Source organism: Vombatus ursinus, unplaced genomic scaffold, assembly GCF_900497805.2.
Source record: "Vombatus ursinus unplaced genomic scaffold, bare-nosed wombat genome assembly UNPS02009205.1, whole genome shotgun sequence".
Lineage (NCBI taxonomy): Eukaryota > Metazoa > Chordata > Mammalia > Diprotodontia > Vombatidae > Vombatus > Vombatus ursinus.
In genome coordinates this window covers 10760277-10782264 of record NW_020948983.1, presented here as the reverse complement: position 1 = coordinate 10782264, position 21988 = coordinate 10760277, and the positions used below count along the sequence as shown (strand labels likewise).

The following is a 21988-nucleotide window of genomic DNA, read 5'->3' as shown; positions in this document are numbered from 1 at the left end:
CTTGAAGGCCTATTTTAAATTATTCTGTACCACGTTGAAATACAAATATTCAGAACTCTTAATTTTTTATTGATATAAATTATAGACCTACTTCTATCAATCATTAGTTTGGAGCTGAGTAACAGTTTGTTCTTAGGCTTTCTGTAGCTTATCTAACTTTTCTATTCAGTTTTAAAAAGTACTGTGTAGTTAGTTAGTTAGACTAATGATTAAAAAGATCTTAGGATTCCCCTCTTTTCTATTACTACTGTTTTAGAACTGAAAATCTGTAAAGGTGACTACCAAGATGTGGGTGTAAAGTCTAAAGCATGCTAAGACAGATATGTATTTAAAAAAAGACAGCCTTTTATTGTTCAGGAATATTGCTACATTTATTTTGTTCCTGCTGGCCAAGAAAGATTGACTGTAACTTCTGTTAAAAAATGCTGTGTACCACATAGGCAGTTTTTATCAAATGAAAGTAAAAGCAGTCTACCATGAAATCTTGTTTCACAAATCTACTCATTCCCTCTGCTTCAGATTCCCAGGTGAATCATTAAAAAGAAACTTAGCTTATTTTTGATGTGATTTGAATGCATTTTCAAATATATATATGTGTGTGTGTGTGTGTGTGTGTTCGTGTATATAATATGTGTGTATATATACATAATATGTGTGTATATGTGTATATGCTTATGCAGTAGCTTTATAATTTTGTTTTTTAAGTATTTTTCTCTCCCCAACGCTTTCCATTGAAAAACTCAAAACACTTAAAAAAATAAACTTCATTTTTAGTCTTGATATATCATGCATAAAGGCCAATGTGTAGAATTTTCAGAAGTTACACATTTTATGGGTTGTTGGACCTCTAAAATTGATAAAAATAGGAATGTTGAACAACATCTAGACAAATGCAATCTTGTGGTAGAACTGAGAATTCCAGCAATCACTAAACGGAATACTAAAGATTAAAATAAAATATGGCCAAAGTGAAAGTTGGACCATAGTCTAAAATAGGAATTATAAAAGCTTAAATTCATTATGTTGTTTTGATGACTTATACTTATCCCCTTATTTTAAATGAATTTTAACTTTAATACAAATTTCAGGATTAGCAAACAAATATGAATTATTTTGAAAACTATCATAGCAAGTAAAAATAACCAAAACTGATGAATAAATCATTCATTCATTGCTTTGTTTGGTGCTCTTCCTTTTCTGCCATTTCCTGTTGGCGAATAGTTTCTTGTGCCGTTTGCTGCATTTTCTCTAATTTTTCAAGAGTCAGAGATTTTAATGGCAGAAGTTTGGGTTTGCACAGCACCATGGTGGCCACATCTTCCACAGACAACTGACCTATATTTAAAGAGAAATAAACATTAATGGATTATTGAGTAAAGAAGTGGAATGTTTTAGGTTTGTACTTAAAACTGAGGTTGGAAGTGAAGCTTCCCGGAGCACTTTCACAATAACAAAGGTATGATGAGAAGTTAAAATAATAATGGCTGCCAGTGGACTATGGCAAGTATTTTACGTAAAGCCAGTGAAGCGTGGTTTGAGTTTTGCTGATACCTGTAATGATATAGCTGGGACCAGAGCAGCCAAGGAGAGACGAAAGGTCTTCCAGGATAGAGTACTGCCAAACCAGTTATTGACTGGGGAAGTCAAAAATACTTACTCTTTATTAATCCTTTTGACAAGTGAAAATCTAGGTGTGTGAGGCAGTTTGCTACAGTAGACAGATGAAGTGCTGGCTTGGATTTAGGATCTGGGCTCCTACTCCTTTAAAATTTTCCACAAAGTTAAAGAGGCAATAGAGGGATTAGGATTTGCATACCTGGAAGGTTACCAAACACCTGAGGGTCCTCCAAATTGCACAATCAGTTTGGATCCTTGGTGTATGTTTAGCAAATCTAGGGAGGGTCAGACAAATTTAAAAATAGTGTGTTCCATTTGAAGCAGGAAATGGTTAAGAACAGTGTGATATAGTGGATAATGAGCTATTCTCAGAGCTGGGAAGACCTGGATTCAAATCTTGCCTCTGACATACAGGCTGTCTGATCCTGGGCAAGTCACTCAACCTCTCAAGTGCTCTAGGCAACTCACAAGATAGCAGTTGCAAACTTGGAAATGGTAGGACTTTACTCACCTGGGAGCTCCTTATACAATGAATGAAGTATTAACTTCTTATATATGCTGCTAAGTGCTAGAGATACAAATAGAAAAGGCAGTCCCTTCTTTCAAGGAGGAACTTTTAATTCAAATTTCATATTCAATGAATAAGTCCAGTCCCCATCCCTATTTTTATTATTAAGGCATATCCAAGGGAAGACAATGAGGATAACAAGGGGTGTTGAAAACTACCTTGCCCCTAAGAGTTTAACTTTGAGTCTTAGCTGCTTGGAGCATTGAGAAGTTGAAGACTTTTCTAAGGTCACAAAATACATGTAAAAGTCAAGATTTCAATAAACTAGGTTTTTCAGACTTCCAAGGACAATCCTCTATCCAGTAAGCCACACTCTCTCACATGATTCTAAGAGTATTAACAAAAACATGCCTTCTCCCTTTAAAGGTTGTTGACTTCTGGGTTAAAGGAATCGGGAGACTTGACTTTCACATGCACCTATTTATTAGAAGCAAGGTACAGATCATAGAACTTGGATACACAGATGTTCCATATTTTCAAAATGTTTAAGGAGAGATTTGAGGATCATAGGATTTAGACTAGAAAGGACCCTGGAGAATCAGACCAACTCACTAAATTTTTTTTTTTTTTTGCTTTTTGGTGAGGTGATCGGGTTAAGTGACTTGCCCAGGATAACACAGCTAGTAAATGTTAAGTGTCTGAGGCTGGATTTGAACTCAGGTCCTCCTGACTCCAAGGCCAGAGCTCTATTCACTATGCCACCTAGCTGCCCCCAACTCACTAACTTTACAGATGGAAACAGGCACAGATAAATAACTTGTCCAAGGTTACACAAGGAATAATAGCAAGGTTATTCAGCAAGGGGATATAGAAAGGGGATTCAACCTCAAGTCATCTGACTCCAAATCAAGGGCTTTTAAAAATTCTGAAAAAAAATTTTTTTAAAAACATCCCTGAAGAGCTTTTAAAAAAAAACAACCTGTCACACATGGATATATATAAAACTCCTGTAATATGTAATGTGGTTTTCATAAACATTTTAAATTGCAAGAAACAAAAGCTTATAACTTAAGTATCTTAACTAAAGGTTACAATATTAATGCAGCAAGATTTCTGGCACATCTCCCTTGCATCACTCTTTTCTTAGGAAGCTCAGGCTTCTCATCCCCTAAAAACTAAGTTTGTTTGAAGAAGTGGGGCAAACTTTTTGTGGTAGCAGTTGTGGGAAACAATCATAGAGTCTGAAAACTAGAAGAATATCCTAACGTAGAATGCTTACTAAAAAAAAAAAAATTCTTGGTATATTACCTATGCTTTGTAGGGACCAGTAAGTGTTACTGATGGGGGTAATTATGTAATTACCTTGTTTGGGAAGTACTTCTCGGAACATTGACTTCACCTCTGCCATATCAGAACTGCTGTATTTTCCTTTCTTTTCCCTTTGAATAGAGTAAACATTTATTAATGTTATTTTCCTGGAACAAGTTCCCAAAGTATATTTCTGTAATTGATTTTGCTCCATGAAACATTGTTAGTATGATTCAAGTGAAGAAGCAGAAGATGAAGAGTTTTCCCTGTTTATATAATTTCTTTAGAATCTTTTCACTAAAGTAGGTTAAAGTGAGTTATATGAATATCTTGTTCCTGGACCACTGCCTCTTTGGCAACTTTTTCTACTATTTGAGAATCTCCCTACTTATTAATCAGTAATAATAATTTGCCACAGAATCACAGGTTAAGAGCTCAAAGGGCCCTGAGAGGTCATCAAGTCCAAACCCCAAAGCTAAGGCCTACCTAGTGGCAGTTATATTGGAAGTTCCATAGCCTAAAATTTTTCCCTCCCTTCTACAGTTTCTTGTGTCAATGAAAACTTCAATTAAAAATGAAAAGTGACTACAGGGTTTTGGCATCTCTGTCTCTGAGAAAAAGATGATTTGCAGATGATTACAAGACAGCATTTATATTTAGAATCACCTGTACTTTCAAATTTAAGGTCTGGGGCTTACTATCACTGAATTCCAGAAAATGGAGGACAAATAATTGCTGCAGTCCCATCTCAATCCTAACATTTTCCCTATGGCTGCAGATGAAGTGGGGAGATAAGAAGGAGAGAAAGAAGTAGGGCATGTAGATGAAGACAGAGAAATGAATGATGACAAACTGCTTGACATTCTCACTTATAGTGGCAAACTAGCCATCCCTTAAAAACTGTCTTGCCTTGTGACGAGGAAAAACACATTTCACTTATGAAAACTTCTACTGGCTATATATAGTCACAGTTTCAAAGAAGGAAGAATGTTAGAGTGGTTAAAAGAAGATTTTGTGAAAATTTTCTCAGTTTTCATAAAGCATGTGAAAATATGTATAAATGTGGTAACATTAAACCCTTTGAGCTAATTACTTTAATCAGACATTAAAAAAGGCATGTTAATTGAACTAGACAAATAATACATATAATCATGAACATTCTGTGACAAGCATTCAAAAATCTGTCATTATATATAGAGCATATATATTGGACCACCTTGATCAGATGCCAACTTAATTATTACAATATGTTACAAAGATGATCTTGGACAAGGCTGACAACATAAACTTCTGTCTAAAAAAGGTAAATTTTGGTAAACAAAGGTCTCTACAGAAAGCCCCACCCTTTTCTTGATGCTTAATTATACTGAAGCAATATTTCTATTCAACTTTCACAACACGATCACATTAAAGATGGGTCTCTGATTTTTAAAGTGGCTGGGGTGGTTTGGTCTCTGCTAGAGCCTGCCTTCTCCACTCACAGCAAGTTAGTTATAATCAAATGAACCTGCTCCTAGGCCGTTAGATTTTCTTACCACACACTTTCTGCCAGGGCCATACACTTCCCATTCCCACAACTAAACCATTTCTTCAGCACCTATTTTAGAAATTCAGTCACAAACTGCTGGGTGAATAACATACCCACCATCCCATAACATGTTTACACCTCTTAATTATGGGTGTACCCCAAGGCTCTATCCTGTGCTCTCATATTTTCTATATTCACTTGGTGATCTCATCAGTTCCAATGTGGATTTAATTATCATCTCCATGAAGATGGCTCCCAAAGTTATATATCTTAGAGGCAGCTAGATGGTGCAGTGGTTAGAGTACTGACAATGGAATCAGTAAGACCTCAGTTTAAATCCAGCCTCATACACTTATTAGCTTTGTGCCTTGGGCAATTTACTTATCCTCTGTTTGCCTCAGTTTCCTCAACTGTAAAATGAGGATAATAATAGCACCTAGTTCCCAAGGTTGTTGTGAGTCTCAAATGAGATAATATTTGTAAAGTATTTAATACGGTGGCCAGCACATGTAGACACCACATAAATGCTAGCTATTGTCATCATCATTATTATTATAACTAGCCAATTTCTCTAGCTTAAGCTTCAGTCATGCATTTCCATTTGCCTACTGGATATTTCAAATAGGATCTCCCCTTGGTATCTCTGATTAAATGTGTCCAATAGTGAACTATTTAGCCATCCCTTTCCTATCCTCATAGCCCTATTTCTGTCAAGGTTAACACCAACCTTCCAATCATACAGATTCTCAGCCTAGATGTTTTATTAGACTCTTCACTGTCTCTTTTCCATAGATCCAATCAATTGTTAAATTTTGTCATTTCTACCTCCACATCTTTTGTATCTGGTTACTTGATATGCATAGGGCCACAGTTCAGGTCCTCCTCACCTCTAGCCTAGGCAACTGCAATAATGTTCTAATTTATCTCCCTGCCTTAGGCCTCTCCCCTCTCCAATCTGTTCTTCAAAGTCGTTTTGCCTCAAGGTGCAAGTCTTATCATGTCACAACTCTACTTAATAAAACCAATGGGTGACTGCTGTCTTTTTAGGATCAAATGCAAATTTTCATTTTAGCTTTTAAAGCCCTTCACAACTTGGATCCAATCTGCCTCCAATCCTTATGTTATTTCTCTTACATTATGATCAAATTGTCCTTCTTGCTATTCCTCACAAATATGACTCTTACTTTCCATCTTGTATCTTTGTAATGGCTTCCAAATACACAGAAATGGCAGAGTCTTCATAATTAAAGTCCTACTTTCATGAACTGCTAATCACTTATTATTTGCACAGTGCTACTAAAATGCTTGGAAATAACTGATTCTTTTACATAAAGTACACATTTTTCTGCTACCTTGCTCGTCCTTTTCCCTCCACAGTGCACAACATATTTCCAAGTGATTATATTTGTGATTTTACTCTATATCACTGTCCTTTGTATTCAAAGACTCTGATTATGGTGTACACGATTTCCCATGTGTGAAAGTAGCCTAGAAACACTAATGTAGGAATAACTATTTGTCTTCTTATGATAGTTAAGATCTATAGGTGCATAACTCCAAGATGGTCACCCTGCTTATTCTATAGTTAATCTCCAATTTTTCAGTTTAGTTTTCTGATACTAAAATCTTTAACATCCTTTTTGTATGTTTATAATTAGTATATTAATTACAGTTTTTGAGTGATTAGTTACCTATATTATCTACTAGATTGTCACTTCTTAAAAGGCAAGATCATGCCTATCCATGTCCCTGGATGGCAAATTTAGAATTCACAAAGTTTGAGAGGAAGAATGATGCAATTAATCTAATAAGATGAAATTTAATCAAATGGAACATTTTTGTGCATGGGTTAAAAAACAACTTACATGAAAAAAGATACGAAGATTTTAGTGAACAGAGTCAGCAGTGAAACAGTAAAAAAATCAAATGTTTATTTTAGGTTGAATTAAAAGAGGCAAAAGATTCAGAATGAGGAAAATGATAGTTCTGCTCTCCTCTGACCTAGTCAGACTATAGGGTATATCTATCTGACATACTATATTCAGTTTTGGATACTACTTAGGAAATCATTGCCAAGACAGAGTGCATCTAGAAGAAGGTGACCAGAAGGGTCAGAGGACTGGAGACTAGATAAAAAAAAAGTACTGGTTGAAGGAGCCAGGAATAATTATCCTGGAGAAAGAATAACTTAAATGATAACTTTTCAAGTATTTGAAGGATGCCATGTGTAAGAGACTATATTTGTTTTACATAGTCCCAAGTGGGCAGAAACTGGAGTAATCAGTGGAAGCTGCAAGAGAGAGAGATCTAAGTTTGATATTATGAAGAATTTTCTAACAATCTGGGGTATTTACATGTGGAATGGGCTGCTTCAGGAGGTAGTGAGCAGACTCTTCATCACTGGAGATTTTTAGGTGGAGGCTTGATGATGACTTTTGGGTCATGAATAGAAGGGGTCTTTGGTTAGGAATGGGTTGGAGTAAATCCCTTCCAACTCTGATACAAGAGTTCTTTAACATGGCCAGATATAAGGCCATGTAACCTGTATGAAGTTATTCAGACTATCTCCTATCTAGTTGCTTTTTTGCAAAGTCTGTTTCTTCTTTATGTTCAATAAGTAACAATCATACTGTACAATTTGCTATGATGTTTCTATCAATGGAAAGACAGTCCTGAGTAGTTTCGCTGAGTAGTTTTATAAGTCAAAAGAGGGAGACAAAGCAGATAAACATAGAGGTTACTATTAAATATAATTCTCCCTTTTTGACATCAGGGAAACAACACCAAAAGCACTCTCTTGCTAGAAAGGAAAGAAATCCTTTCACCTTCCTTCCCAATTATCCAAGGTAATGAGCTTTTGTCACACAGCTTCTGGGACACTGCTCTATCAGCAAAGCAGCCACATCAGCTATTCAGAAACTTAAGATGATTCAATTCTATAAGCAAACATATATTAAGCTACTATAATGCTCAAGGCACTCTTGAAGAATAGCTTAAGAGCAGTTTCTCACTGGACACACAGTTTTGCTTCCATAGCTCTGTGCTTCTTGGCTATGGTTCTACAATAACTACAAGATATGAAGCTAATTCCATGAGTTTGGCTCCATGGCCCTGGAAATGTGCAGTGATCATAGGCAATGTCACTCAGCTCATGGGGTGATGCTATATGGTGGCCCATTCTCAATAAGGGGAGAATGACTTCTGAATGGCTATTTTGGTGGGATAGGTCAAATGTGGTACACACAAAAGTGCTGTTGCAATTGCCTACTGCCAAAGTGGTACTTGTACTTGCAGATGCTGTGTAATGAATTTTCCTTCCATTCTTAATTGTTTAAAATTATATTTTTCAAAAAACAAACCTGTCAAGAGTGGGGTTCAGATAGTTATAGTACAGCCACTGAAAGCCAGAAGGAGATTTTGGGACTTAAAAAACAAATAAATAAACACTCCTCTATTCCCATACTTAAAGAGATCTGAGATTTCACTGGAATGGATACTTTATCTATCACTGCAAATCACAATCTCTCTACACCTTATAGAATGTTTCAAGATTAACTGTGGCTCCAAATTCATACCTCATCCTGGTAATAAAAGCCTGTAGGCTGGTCCTCAGATGACAGGCAACACAATCCATTGCTATGCTCAAATTCAAAACCTTTCTAACTTGGTAGAGTGGGTTCCCACTGGCATAGCCTTCAAGAAGCTAGGGTCACTTTTCCATGTTAAGATATTGGTGGAGGTTTTAATCGCATATGAGAGAGAAGTGTCAGATTATTAATATACTGATCAGATACCGAACAGACAAATGGAAGCTTTTAAATAAGTTTCTATAAAAATAGCACTCAATAAAAAGTCTTACTTTGAGCATTTCTATGCCTGATTTTTTTTTTAATACCTTATCAGCAGTATGTTCCATACAGTATTTTTTAAGATTGTTTTCTCTGTAAGGTCAGCCTTAAACAAGGACTAAAATCACATACTCTTCTGGTAAATATTTTTACAAAGTGAACATGTCTTTTGTTTTTCTTTAAGTCCATTGGCCTATAATAGAGAAGCAAGTGCGCAGCAGGGAAGTAGCAGCGATGCAACATTCAGAGAGACAATGACCGAGAAAAGAAGTCTGACAGAGAAAGCAGAGATTCTCTCCCACTAACTAAGGGGAACAGGTGCGTGAATTTCCAGATGTCTTAAAGCAGAAAATTCTAGATCTAGGAGGGACCTTAGACTTCAGCCATCTTCTAGGCCGGAGGTTCCAAACTTTTCTGACTGTACACTCTGATGAATAAAATTTTTTTGCTGTTTTATTTCATCCTTTTAAATTTGTTTTGTGAATGTTTTATAATACATGTCACATGTTAATACAGTAGTACAACTTATAAATATATATGTGTGTGTGCGTGTGCGTGTGTGTGTGTGTGTGTAAAACCTGTTAATATATTTGATAAAAGAGTTACTTACTAGGGGTAGGAAATGCAGCTCTAACATCATCTTATTGTTTGTGCTTGAATTATTAACATTATAATCAATCCAAGGTTTCTTTGAAGCACTCCTGTAAAACCGCATGTCCATTTGGTGAGGGCTAGTTTAGCTAAAACTAGATAAAGCTGCCTGACTATGAATATGTAAACTGCACTATGTGACAATATGCCAAATGCAAACAAATGAATGAGGACACCACAATTAATCTTCTGTTCTGTGGAATTCCCATTTTTCTCTCAGGATAGCTTGCTGTAAGTAAGGTGTATTTTAGTGTGTGTAAGTAGAATTTTGTTATTCTTTTTAGTGCCAGGATCGTTCCAGGATCCTAGATAATATTTCCCATGAATTATGGTTGAAAACATCTCCACCATGCTTGCGTGGAATGGCATAATGTACACCTGAGCTATGCTAGGTCTTGATGATATTGCTAAAGTTAACTTGTGTGCTTAATGTTGGCAAGATGCCTTCTTTGCCTGTTGCCCTATACAGCAGGTAGGCATTGGTCAGTGAGTGGGGGAACCCATTTTGGAGATTTGGGTAATGCATAGAGGACTGCATGTACCTGCCTTGATTGGCCCCCATCAAGGCTTGGGGGAATCTGTGTGCTTGTCTCAACTGACCCTCACTGAGGCTTAGGGGATCTTGAAGGAGTTATACTCCTATTCTTGCCTGCCTCTGCAAGAAGTGTGCTTAGGGAATGCTGTAGGAGTTGGTGCTCCTATTATAAGCAACCCTTTTGAGAAGACTAGACTAGAAGCTTATTTAACCCCTCCAAAGCTATCTTCCTGTCTGACCGGATCAACAGTGAACTCGTACTAGAACACCTGTTAGTGTTAGGAGCCCTCCTGTGTTCTCCTGCCCAACAAATGGTGTTACTTGTGTGTTTACCTGTGAAACACTTGCATACCGTATGTGACATGTGACCATGTAACACTCTGACCAAGTAAGGGGAGCACTATCAATCTGCATATCAGATATAACTAGCTCACTTTCTTAAAATCTTTTAGATAAAAACTACAAATAGAAGTTCTAAATATTTTCTTTCTGTTCCCCAAGTGGATCATTGTATACATATTCTTTCTTTGGTGTTAACTCATCATTTTCTAGATGAAGAGGATCAGAAAGGGTAAATGATTTGGCCAAGGTCATACAACATGTTTATGGCAAAAGAGAAATTACTGAAAAAAGAAAAAAAAAGAGAAATTACCATAGTGTTCTTTCCATATACATTTCATGAGTGCTTTGCGTGAAATGTCACTGAGACATGAGAGAGGGTCACAAGGTTAAGCATCATGAAGTAGTCTCTTCTTGGCTACCACTACCACTACCACCACATGCCATTTCCATAGCCCTTAAAGATTTGCAAAGCACTTTATGTTTACTTACTTTGAGCCCTATAACAACCTTGGGAGGTAAGTAATACATATTATTAACCCCGTCTTACAAATTTAAAGTTTGGAGAGATTAAATGACTTGCTCACGGTCATGCAGCTAGGGTCAGAAGTGGGATTAGAATCTAGATCTGACTTCAAATTGAACATTCTGAAGATCAGGTATCTTTTTGGCAAGAGAAGGGCTAATAAATGTTTCCTTAGCTATTTGGCACACAGTGGAATAGCATCCACCACCTTTCCTTTTTACCTTTCAAGTCCTGGATGTGGTTAAAAATCACTTAGACCTTGGCCTCTTGCCTTGCAGCACTAATGGAGAGTTTGTTGTAATTACCTTTAAGTGCATGGCTTCTCTACTCTTCTTGCTTAATTATCCTATTTTATCGTACCACATTCTCTTTTCAAATTGTCTCTGAATTTATGGAAAATATTTAAGAGTCACATATCCGTTTCCCCCCGTGTAAAAGTGTGTACATGTAAACGAACTCTAACAAGTCAGGTGGTTATAAAAAGTGACAACTTAAACAATCACTGTTGTAATATAATAATGGTAATGATTAAAAGCATATTTAACATAGATCAAGTCATTGGAAATAACAAATAACATGTGTGGTTTTGGAACTTATTCCTTTGGTGACATGTCTGTCTAGAGCTAGTTAACTTAGTAACAGGCGATGGCCCTGCTGACAAAGTCATAAGTTTGATTTTTCTCTTAGCCAGTTAGCTTTCATTCTATTCCAGGAATATATACTCCAATACCTCAATCTGGCTAGCTATCTCACAGATGGATGCTGTTATTTACCGTGGCAATGGTTGAGAAGGTAGATGGATAAATAAAAGTTCACCAACATAAGGTTATGGACTAAGAGTTGGAAAAGCCCTCGAAGATCATCTAGGCCCTCAAACTGAGGCCTAGAGAAGTGACTTGTTCAATGTCACTCAAGAAGTATGTAGTAGAGCTGGGATTTGAACTCAAGTCTTCTGAATCAAAATCCAATGCCTTTTTGGGGAAAAACTCCCAAATAAACTAGAAAGGAGATATTAGAAGGAGGTTGCAGGTTAGATTATGGTGTTCCCCTACTTAAACTTAAGGGGCTGTCTAATGCCTTTAGGATCTAATAGAAATTCTTCTTTGGCAGTTAAAATCCATTACAACCTGGCTCCAACTTCCTTTGCTAGCCTTAGTATATTTTACTAACCTCTGCTCTCCTTTCCTGAATTCTGTGGTCTAGCCAAAATGATCTTGTTTCTGGTCCTCACAAATGCCTCTCCATCTCCTGACTGTGCAGAGGTACTGTTTCCCATGCCTGGAATGCCCTTCTTCATCACTGCCATCTCACAGAATTCCTTTCTTCCTTCAAGACTCAGCTTAGGGTGCAGCTAGGTGGCACAGTGGATAAAGCACTGGCCCTGGATTCAGGAGGACCTGAGTTCAAATGCGACCTCAGACACATAACACTTACTAGCTGTGTGACCCTGGGCAAACCACTTAACCCCCATTGCCCCCCTCCCCCCCAAAAAAGACTCAGCTTAGACCAGGGATGGGGGAACCTGCAGCCTTGAGGCCACATGTGGCCCTCTAGGTCCTTAAGTGCAGCCCTCTGAATTCAAACTTCACAGAATAAATCCCCTTAATAAAAGGATTTGTTCTGTAAAACTTGGACTCAGTCAAAAGCTCACATCCAAGGACCTAGAAGGCCACAGAAGCCCTGGGCCTAGGCACTGCTCTTTCCATGAAACCTTTCACTGCTTCTGCTAGTGCTCTCTCCCCATAATCAACCTATATTTATTTTGTATTTCTTCTGTATAAACTTAGAGGTGTACTGGATATTTCCCCCAAAGCTCCTTGAGAGCATTCTTGCCCTTGTACCCCCAGTGTAAGAGCTTAGTAAAGGCTTGTTGACTGAGGTCTAAAATGTCATTTTCATATGTAAGAGATGGCATGATTATAATTATTGTTATAGTTTTATTCTAAAGCCATCAGAATTCAGTCTAATCTGATTTGCTTGCTCAGGCTTTTGTCTGAGTGATCTGAGACTATCTTTCTGTTTCTTGGTTTTGTAATTGCTCCCTGAAACTCCCTGAAAGGGTTATCATGGGAAGTTGTACGAATATGAGGGATGAAATGAGATATTATAAGATATTATTAACTCTTGGAGTTAGGCACAGGCCTAGTTCTAGCAGGGAGGTAAGCTGCTTAATATGTAACATGCTGGAGATAGGGAGTTAATTCAAGAGACTAATTTTTAAAAAAAATTTACACACAAATATTTAATAAAGTCTATTCTTCACGGCATACAGGTATTTATTTTATAGTAAGTCAAATTACAGGTATTACATGAAACTCAAAACCACTAAGAGACAGTCATATTTGGGACACAATTTTTGAACCTTGTCCATAGTACATAAATGTCTTGTTTTAGCTTTGGTGAGTAGATCTTGTTCTGCTATTAACTAGCTGTCTGACTTTAAAAATACATACTTTTCTTTCCTAGGCCTCAGTTTCCTAATTTATAAAATGAGAGCTTTGAAACAGATGACTGAGTTATGACAAGTATAATTCTAAATGCTTATCAATATGATGATCTCCTGAGAGTTAAGACAAATAACATGGCAAGTCTCCAGGGGAAAAACAACCAAAACAGAAAAGATTTGTGTCTTATGTATAATAATAGTCTTTAGGGGCCCTTACTCCTATGAATTAAATTTACATAGAATTTCTGATTGTAAATCAAAGATACAAAATAGGTTGCAAAAGTAAGCAGTCTTCCATTTGGTTTTCCTTTTTTGATGTCTCTACTGGAGGCATGTAGGTAGTAAAATCAACTGTCTTATTAATTTTGCTTAGTAAAATCACTCCTTGTCTAGGGAGAGCCACTCCATACAAAACTCTTTCAACACAGCACATAGACTGAGATGTTCTTAAAAGTACCTGTTAAATGACTACTAGAGGAAAATGGCTAAGATAGTAGACTAGGAGGATGCAGTATAGCCTAGCTCTCTCCACAACTACTCCAACAACAAAGATCTAAGATGAGTGTCAAAGCAGTGAAGATGGAGGGAGGTTAAAGTTGGGGGGTGTGTGGGAGAGTTTGAAATCCAAGGAGAAAATACATTGAGTCATTTTTCTAGCTTAAGGAACAGGAACAGGAGCCAGCAAGCAGCTGTGTTTTTCTAACCCCAGAACTGGTTTGCACATACAGAGAAGATGTAGGCGGGAACCCAAGTGAGGTATGACCTGCAGATGTATTGCAGAGCAAAAGTGGATATGAATCCAGCAAGTACTCACCCCAACTGTGCAGGAAGTAAGAACAGGAGCTGGTTGGCAACTCTGTAGCTCCACAGCTGAGTAGTGGACCTAGTGCGGACTTAGAAGGGCTGGGTAATGAGGCCAATCTGCAGTTGTGTTCCAGGAAAAGGAAGAGTTGCCCATTCAACAGATCCTGTTCACATCTAGCCTGAGGCTATGTGCTGAGAAAAGAGCAGTAAGAGATAAAAGTAAATAGCAGCTATATGACACTGATCCACCTGAGTCAGGTAACGCATTCAGATCCCAGCCTAGTCTGAGGTCTGCAGTTTAGTGACCAAAGTATGGAGCTCAGGCCAAGGGGAAGCCTGCAGTTCTATTGCTCTGAATTTACAGTCTTCCACCTAGGTGAAAGGGCCTGGGGCCAGCAATGATAAATGCAATGATAAACCAAAATGGTAAGTCCAAAAGAATGATGATGAAATATGTCACTCACCTCCTGTCAGACAGGTGATAAACTTAAAATGCAGACAGAATTTTCAGACATGGACAATAAGGGAATTTGTTCTGCTAGACAATATAGTAATGTATTAAAGACTTTGTTGTTATTTTTTGGAGGGGGTTAGAGGTATGAGGTTTTTTTTTTGCTTAATTTGCTCAATGGGGATGGAGTAGTAGGAGGGAAATATTAGTAAAAGAAAAACCATAAATATTTTTTAAAATCATGGAAAAAAACCTGCCCAGATCTATTAGAATGAAAGGGTGAAGTGAAAACTGAAAGATCTACCAGTAAACTCTAGAAAGAAACCCTAAAATGAAAATTCCAAGGAACATCCTATCTGAAATCCAGAGCTTACAGGTCAAAGAAAAAAAAATACTGCAAGTAGCCAGAAAGAGTTCAAGTACTGGATCACACAAGATTTAGTAGCAACCACTATAAAGAAGTGGAAAGCTTGAAATACAATATTACAAAAGACAAAAGATAGAGGCTTCCAATCAAGAATAACTTATTTAAGCAAGACTAAGCATAATCCCACAGGGGGAAAATGAACTTTTAATGATATGAGACTTTCAGGCATTCTTGATGGAAAGAATAGAACTGAAGTAAAATTTTGAAATACAAACACAGGAGTCAATAAACTCCTGTTATATTCTGACAATTTTAAAAGAAGAAAAGGAAGAGAAAAAAGAATGTAGTAGGAAAGAAATAAGGAGGAAAAGTGAGGAAATTTGTTATGTTCTTTTCATGGACCAGATACTGTGCTAGACACTGGAAATACAAACACAACTAATTAAAAAATTCTTACTTGCAAAGACTAATGTATTTTTCAAAATTATAACTAATATTGAAAATGCTTTAGAATACATTGGATCTGAAACTGCATGTTCCACAGGCAATTCTCCAAATCTACACATCTAAAACTGAACTTATCATCTTTCCCCACCAAAAATGAGCCCTTCCTTCCAATATTCCCAGTTTCTGTCCAGGACGACACTATCCTTACATTCACCCTGGCACTTGGAGTCAAATCCCAGCTCTGCCACGACTGTATGTATAATGCTGGGCAGGTCAGTCACCCTCTCTGGGCCTCAGTTTTTCCTCTTCTATAAAATCAGGGAGTTTGGATCAGATGATCTCTGAGGTCCCTTCTAGCTTGAAGATCCTATATTTGTCAACTCCTCATGCTCTCTCATCTTCATCAATAAATCATTTGCCGAAGCTTCACATTCCTATCTCCACACGATCTTTCCTGTCGATACTCTTTTCTCTACTTGAATGGTCCCCAACCTTAATTCAGGCACTCTTCATCTCTTTTTGCCTAAACTATTGCAATAGCTTCCTGCCTCAAGTTTCATCTCCTTTCTAATCTATTTTCCTATATTCTCTAGTTACCAAAGTGATTTTCTTAAAATCCAAGTCTAATCGCGTCACTCTCCTTCCTACTTGCTATTAACACACTCAAAAGGATAAAATAGAAACTTGTTTCCAATCCTCCATTTCCTTCAAAATTTTGCTCTAGCTCTGTTTCTCCAGTTACCAGTGTCCTTCCTCCCCACAAATATCTTGTATTTATCATATATATATATATATGTATATATATATATATATATGTTTATTTATGTACATGTATCCTCAAAAGAATGTAAGTTTCTTGAGGGCAGGAACTTTCTTCTTTCTTGTATCCCCAGTGTCTAGCACGCAGGCAGTGCTTAATAAATGCTTATTCATTGGTATTGAGAATTTTCATGACACTATTCTCCCATGGCCCCATCCTGTGTCCTGAATCTTTTGCTAGATCAGCATTCATATCATTAGCATGGTAGAGATTCACAGGGGTTCTATCTTGGGCATTCTTCATTTTTGTCTCCGTATTCTCTTCGTGACCTCATCAGTTTCCAAAGATTTAATTGCCATTTCTACGCAAATGACTAAAAGAGCTATATATCCAAGCACACACAGTCTTTCCCTTGATCTTCAGTTTTGGAAGACTATTCCACATTTCAAACTTGATGTCCTGGATGTCCAAAAGGGTATTCATTTTTTCCCCTAAAATGACCCCTCTTCCAAATTTCCCTATTTCCATCAAAGATACATCATTTTTCTAGGCTCCCAGGTTCATAATCTTAAAATTATCTTTGATTTCCCACTCTCAGCTCACATAGTTAGTTGTCAAACCCTAATGTCAAATCCACAAAATTTACCCTTTTCTCTATTCACACAGTCACCACTTTAGTTCAGGCCCTCATTAACATTTGCCTGGATTATTATTTTTTTTTCTTTTTTGGGCAAGGCAATTGGGGTTAGGTGATTTGCCCAGGGTCACACAGCCAGTAAAGTGTCAAGTGTCTGGTTGGAGGCCAAATTTGAACTCAGGTCCTCCTGACTCCAGGCCTGGTGCTCTATCCACTCCACCACCTAGCTGCCCCATTTGCCCAGATTCTTGCAAAGGCCTCCTAACATGATCTTCCTATCTCATGTTTCTCCCCATAATGGTAGACCATCCTCCTCAATGTTGCCAAAGTGATTTTTCTTAACTGCAGAGCTGAACATGTCATTTTCCTACTTAAACTCCACTGCGAGGTAGTTTTGGAACGGAGAGCACTAGCACTTTGGAATAAAGAAATGGTGCTTGAACTGTATTTTAGAGGAAGCATGGATTCTTTGAGGTAAGGAGGGAGTAGTACCTTCTAGATTGGGTGGGGGGAATGGCTGGTGCCATCACAGAGAGAAGATGGAGTGTCATTTATGAGGAACAGAGAAGCCAGTAGGGCTTGATTTCAGACTGTGAGAGGGTAAGTAATATACAGTGGGTCTGGAAACATGGTTTGGGGACAGGTTGTGAATTTTTATTTTGATTTTTTTAAATTAGTTAATTTATTTTTAGTTTTCAACATTCACTTTCACAAGATCTCGAGTTCCAAATTTTCCCCTCTCCCCACCCCAAGATGGCATGTATTCTGAATACCACTTTCCTTGATCTGCTCTCCCTTCTATCCCCTCCCCTTCTCTTATCCACTCCCCCTTCTATTTTCCTGTAGGGCAGAATAGATTTCTATACCCCATTGCCTGTATATCTTATTTCCCAGTTGTATGTAAAAACAATTTTTAACATTTGTTTTTAAAACTTTGGGTTCCAAATTTTCTCCCTTCCTCCTTGCTCACCCACCCTCATTGAGAAGGCAAGCAACGTGATACAGGTTACACATATGTAGTCATGCAAAACACTTCCATAGTAGTTGTGTTATGAAAAATGAACTATATTTCCCTTCATCCTATCCCACCCTCCATTTATTCATTCTTTCTGTTGACCCTGTCCCTCCTCAAAAGTTTCTGCTTCTGATTACCCACTCTCCCAATCTGCCCTCCCTTCTCTCATCTCCTCCTCTCTTATCCCTTCGCCCCTATTTTCTTGTAGGGTAAGACAGATTTCCATACCCAATTGAGTGTGCATGTTATTCCTTCCTCAAGCCAAACCCAATGAGAGTAAGATTCATTCATTTCTTCTCACCTCCCCCTTCTTCCCCTCCATGGTAAAAGCTTTTTCTTCCCTCTTTTATATGAGATAATTTACCCCATTCTACCACTCCCTTTCTCCTTCTCCCTGCACAATCCTCTCACTCCTTAATTTTATTTTTAGATATCATCCCTTCATATTCAACTCACCCTGTGCCCTCTCTATATATATTCCCTCCTACAACCCCAATACTGAGAAAGGTTTCATGTACATGAGAAAGGTATCATCTTTCCATGTAGAAATGTAAACAATTCAACTTTAATAAATCCCTTATAATTTCTCTTTCCTGTTTACCTTTTCATGCTTCTCTTGAGTCTTGTATTTGAAAGTCGAATTTTTTATTCAGCTCTGGTCTTTTCATCAAGAATGCTTGAAAGGTCTCTATTTCATGAATGACCATTTTTTACCCTGAAGGATTATACTCAGTTTTGCTGGGTAGGTGATTCTTGGTCTTAATCCTAACTCCTTTTGCCCTCCGGAATATCATACTCCATGCCCTCCGGACCCTTAACGTAGAAGCTGCTAAATCTTGTGTTATCCTGATTGTGTTTCCACAGTACTTGAATTGTTTCCTTCTGGCTGCTTGCAGTATCTTCTCTTTGACCTGGGAATTCTGGAACTTGGCTACAACATTCCTAGGAGTTTTTGTTTGGGGATCTCTTTCAGGAGGTGATCAGTGGATTCTTTCAATTTCTATTTTGCCCTCTGGTTCTAAAATATCAGGACAGTTTTCCTTGATAATTTCTTGAAAGATCATGTCTAGGCTCTTTTTTTGATCATGGCTTTCAGATAGTCCAATAATTTTTAAATTCTCTCTCCTGGATCTATTTTCCAGGTCAGTTGTTTTTCCTGTAAGTTATTTCACATTGTTTTCTAATTTTTCATTCTTTTGGATTTGTTTTACAGTGTCTTGATTTCTCATAAGGTCACTAGCTTCCAATTGCTCTATTCTAATTTTTAAGGAAGTATTTTCTTCAGTAATCTTTTGGACTTCCTTCTCCATTTGGCCATTTTTGCTTTTTAGAGCATTCTTCTTCTCATTAGCTTTTTGGACCTCTTTTGCCATTTGGGTTAGGCTATTTTTTAAGGTGTTATTTTCTTCACTATCTTTTTGGGTCTTCTTTAGCAAGCTGTTGACTTGTTTTTCATGATTTTCTTGCATCACTCTCATTTCTCTTCCCAGTTTTTCCTCTACTTCTCTTACTTGCTTCTCAAAATCCCCTTTGAGCTTTTCCAAGGCCTGGGACTGATTCCTATTTTTCTTGGAGGCTTTGGATGTAGGAGCTTTGACTTTGTTGTCTTCTTCTGGTTTCGGTATAGTGTTTCACTTCAATATAAGTTAGTGGTATGACATGACAGCCAAAAAAGCTAATGTCTCTTGGACTACATTAAGAAGGCAGAACTTCCAGGAATAAGGAAGTGACAGTCTTTCCTGATCAGACCACACAGAGTATTTTGTTCAGTTCTGGCTTCCAGTTGACAAAGGATATTGATAATTTGGAGATTATCCAGAAGAGGGTAAATGGAGTAAGGGACTTGAGTCCGTGTCATATGAAGATTAGCTGTAGTAACTAGGTACAGTGAATCTGAAGAAGACAGGACAGCTTATTGTTGTGTTTAATTATCTGGAGAGCTTTCATGTGGAAGGATTAGATTTGTTCTGTTTAGGCCCAGAAGGCAGAACCAGGAGCATTGGATGGAAGTTACAAAGTGGAAAAACCATCCTAATAGTTAAGAGCTTTCCAAAGCTGAATGCAGTCTCTTGGGAGATGGCAGGATCCCCCTCAATAGAGATCTTTAGGCAGAAGCTAGATATCCACTGGTTGGGTATGTTAAAGTGGGGATTCATTTCTGATATTGGTTGGACTATATGGCCATGAAGTCCCTTCCCAAACTCTATAATTAAATTTATGTTTTCAAAAATTTAAAAAACAGTTGCATCCTCACATGACACATTAGAGACTCAAAAATTTAGAACATGAAGGAAACTTGGAGATTATTTATCAAACACTCTTATTTTTCAGTTGAGGAAATTGAGGCCCAGAGTCTTTAAGTGATTTGCCTGAGGTCATATCACTTTTGCAGCAAATGGCAGAGCAATAATTTGAATCCTGGTCTTATAAATTCAAATTTAGCACTCTTTTGCTACAACACATTACACTCCTTGTAAGACTTGTAAGACACTCTACTTGCATCCTTGGTCCTAGGTCACACTCTTCCGGGACTATGATCCAGGAATCATCCTCTCATGCAACTTAAATCTTTATTCCCTATCAACTCTTTCTCTCCTCTCTTTCCCAAATCCCAAACCAGGTCCACTCTTACTATTTGTAAAGTCATTATATCTCCCCAGCTCTGAAAAACGCAATCTGCAGGCTGGGTATGGAGGAACAAGTTTGTACTCCTTATTACCAGGAACCTGAGCTTGGTGTATTACTTGAACCCAGGAGTTCTGAGATGTAATAAGGCTAAGGTCAATCAGGTATCTGTACTAAGTGTGATACCAATATGGTGATACCGTTAGAATGGGGGGCCTGGTGACCCCTGACCTGATTCAGGTCAGGAAGAGAGCAACTCAAAAGGTCAAAGTTTCTGTGCCATTTAGCAGGGGATTGGGCAAAACAAAATTTACACTCAATGCATCATTTCACCACCTACTCTAAACCTTTGCAAACTGGCTTTCCTTCCTATCATTTTATTGAAACTGTTCTCTCAAAGGTCCCCAATGTCATCACTGTTGAATCCATTGATCTTTTCTCAGTCATTATTCTACTCAACCTCTATGCAAGATCTGACACTGTTGGTAGCTTCCTTCTCTCCACTAACATCCCAATGTCCCGTCCCCCACCTCCTTTTCTACTTACTCTCTTTCCCTGACTTTAAACACATTTTCCTGGCTCTTCTCCTAACTCTATTTCTTGTTTGTGCCCTTTGCCAGATACTATTTCTGACTTGGATGTTTGCAAATATGTTGGGGAACATTACTGGTCCTCTTCTCTTTCTTTATACTTTCTACCAGGCAACTTCATGCATTCCTACAGCTTCACCTAACACCTCCATGAAGTTAACTCAAATCTCTATCTCTAGCTTTGAAAACTCTCTTGAGGAGTTCCGCTTCCGGGAGCCAAGACGCTGGAGTAAGAGGTAAGTCACTCTTAGCCTCCCATATTAACCTCTGAAAATGCAGAAAATATCGCCTAAGGAAAAACCCTGGAACAGATGAACCAGAAGAAAGAAGGGGTGCAGCAGTCCAGTAGCCCAGGTAGATTGAGGGATTAACGGGAAAGGCCCCTCTTACCCTGGGGGAAGGGAAGCAGTACAGAAAGGGAGGTGTCCCAGCAAGCTAGCAGAAAGCCCCACCTCAGCATACCAGGAGGAGATCCTGAAACCCAGGTGGTGGAGCAGGCAAACACCAACACTTGGACCCCCCAGTGCCTCAGTGAGGGCTGGGGAACCGGTGGAAACCAGCACGGAAAACCCCCAGGTGCTTCCGCATTCTACAGCAACCGGGTCTCCCAGTGCCTTAGCAAAAATAAGGGAAGCAGCACTACAAAGGGCCCTAGGCGGATAAACACTCTGCAACATCCATCTGAAAGGAGCTGAAGAAAGCCAAGGAAAGGAAAAGCAGGCAACCAGGAGTTGCCCTAGAGTTCCAGCCTTGCTGATTCCAGCACAACACCAGGTAAGCTGCCAGAACCCTACAGCTTCCAACTGCCAACACTGGAGGCCCCAGCAAATAAAGCCAATGACCACGCCCAAGGCTTCCAATAGAAGAAGCTTGGGTCAGTGCCCTCTGCTCCCCAGCAGGAAAGTTCAATCTTTTTAAAGGCCAGGAAATAAGCAAACACTATGAGCAAAAAGAAACATACCAGAGATTCATATTATGGGAACAGT

At 38.2% G+C, this 21988-nt stretch overlaps 1 protein-coding gene across 2 annotated transcripts in view; it reads right to left on the bottom strand.

Moving 5' to 3' along the window:
• Positions 1-323: 323 nt before the first annotated feature.
• The window catches only part of BBIP1 (BBSome interacting protein 1), a 40361-nt gene continuing 18696 nt past the window's right edge, over positions 324-21988 (bottom strand). For both annotated transcript variants that reach the window (XM_027851609.1, XM_027851610.1), the window contains exons 2-4: positions 14121-14302; positions 3488-3564; positions 324-1335 (exon numbers count right to left, since the gene is read on the bottom strand). In XM_027851609.1, coding sequence (XP_027707410.1) covers positions 1169-1335; positions 3488-3533 — 213 coding nt within the window. In that variant the 5' untranslated portion in view covers positions 3534-3564; positions 14121-14302 and the 3' untranslated portion in view covers positions 324-1168. The remainder of the gene's footprint in view (positions 1336-3487; positions 3565-14120; positions 14303-21988) is intronic.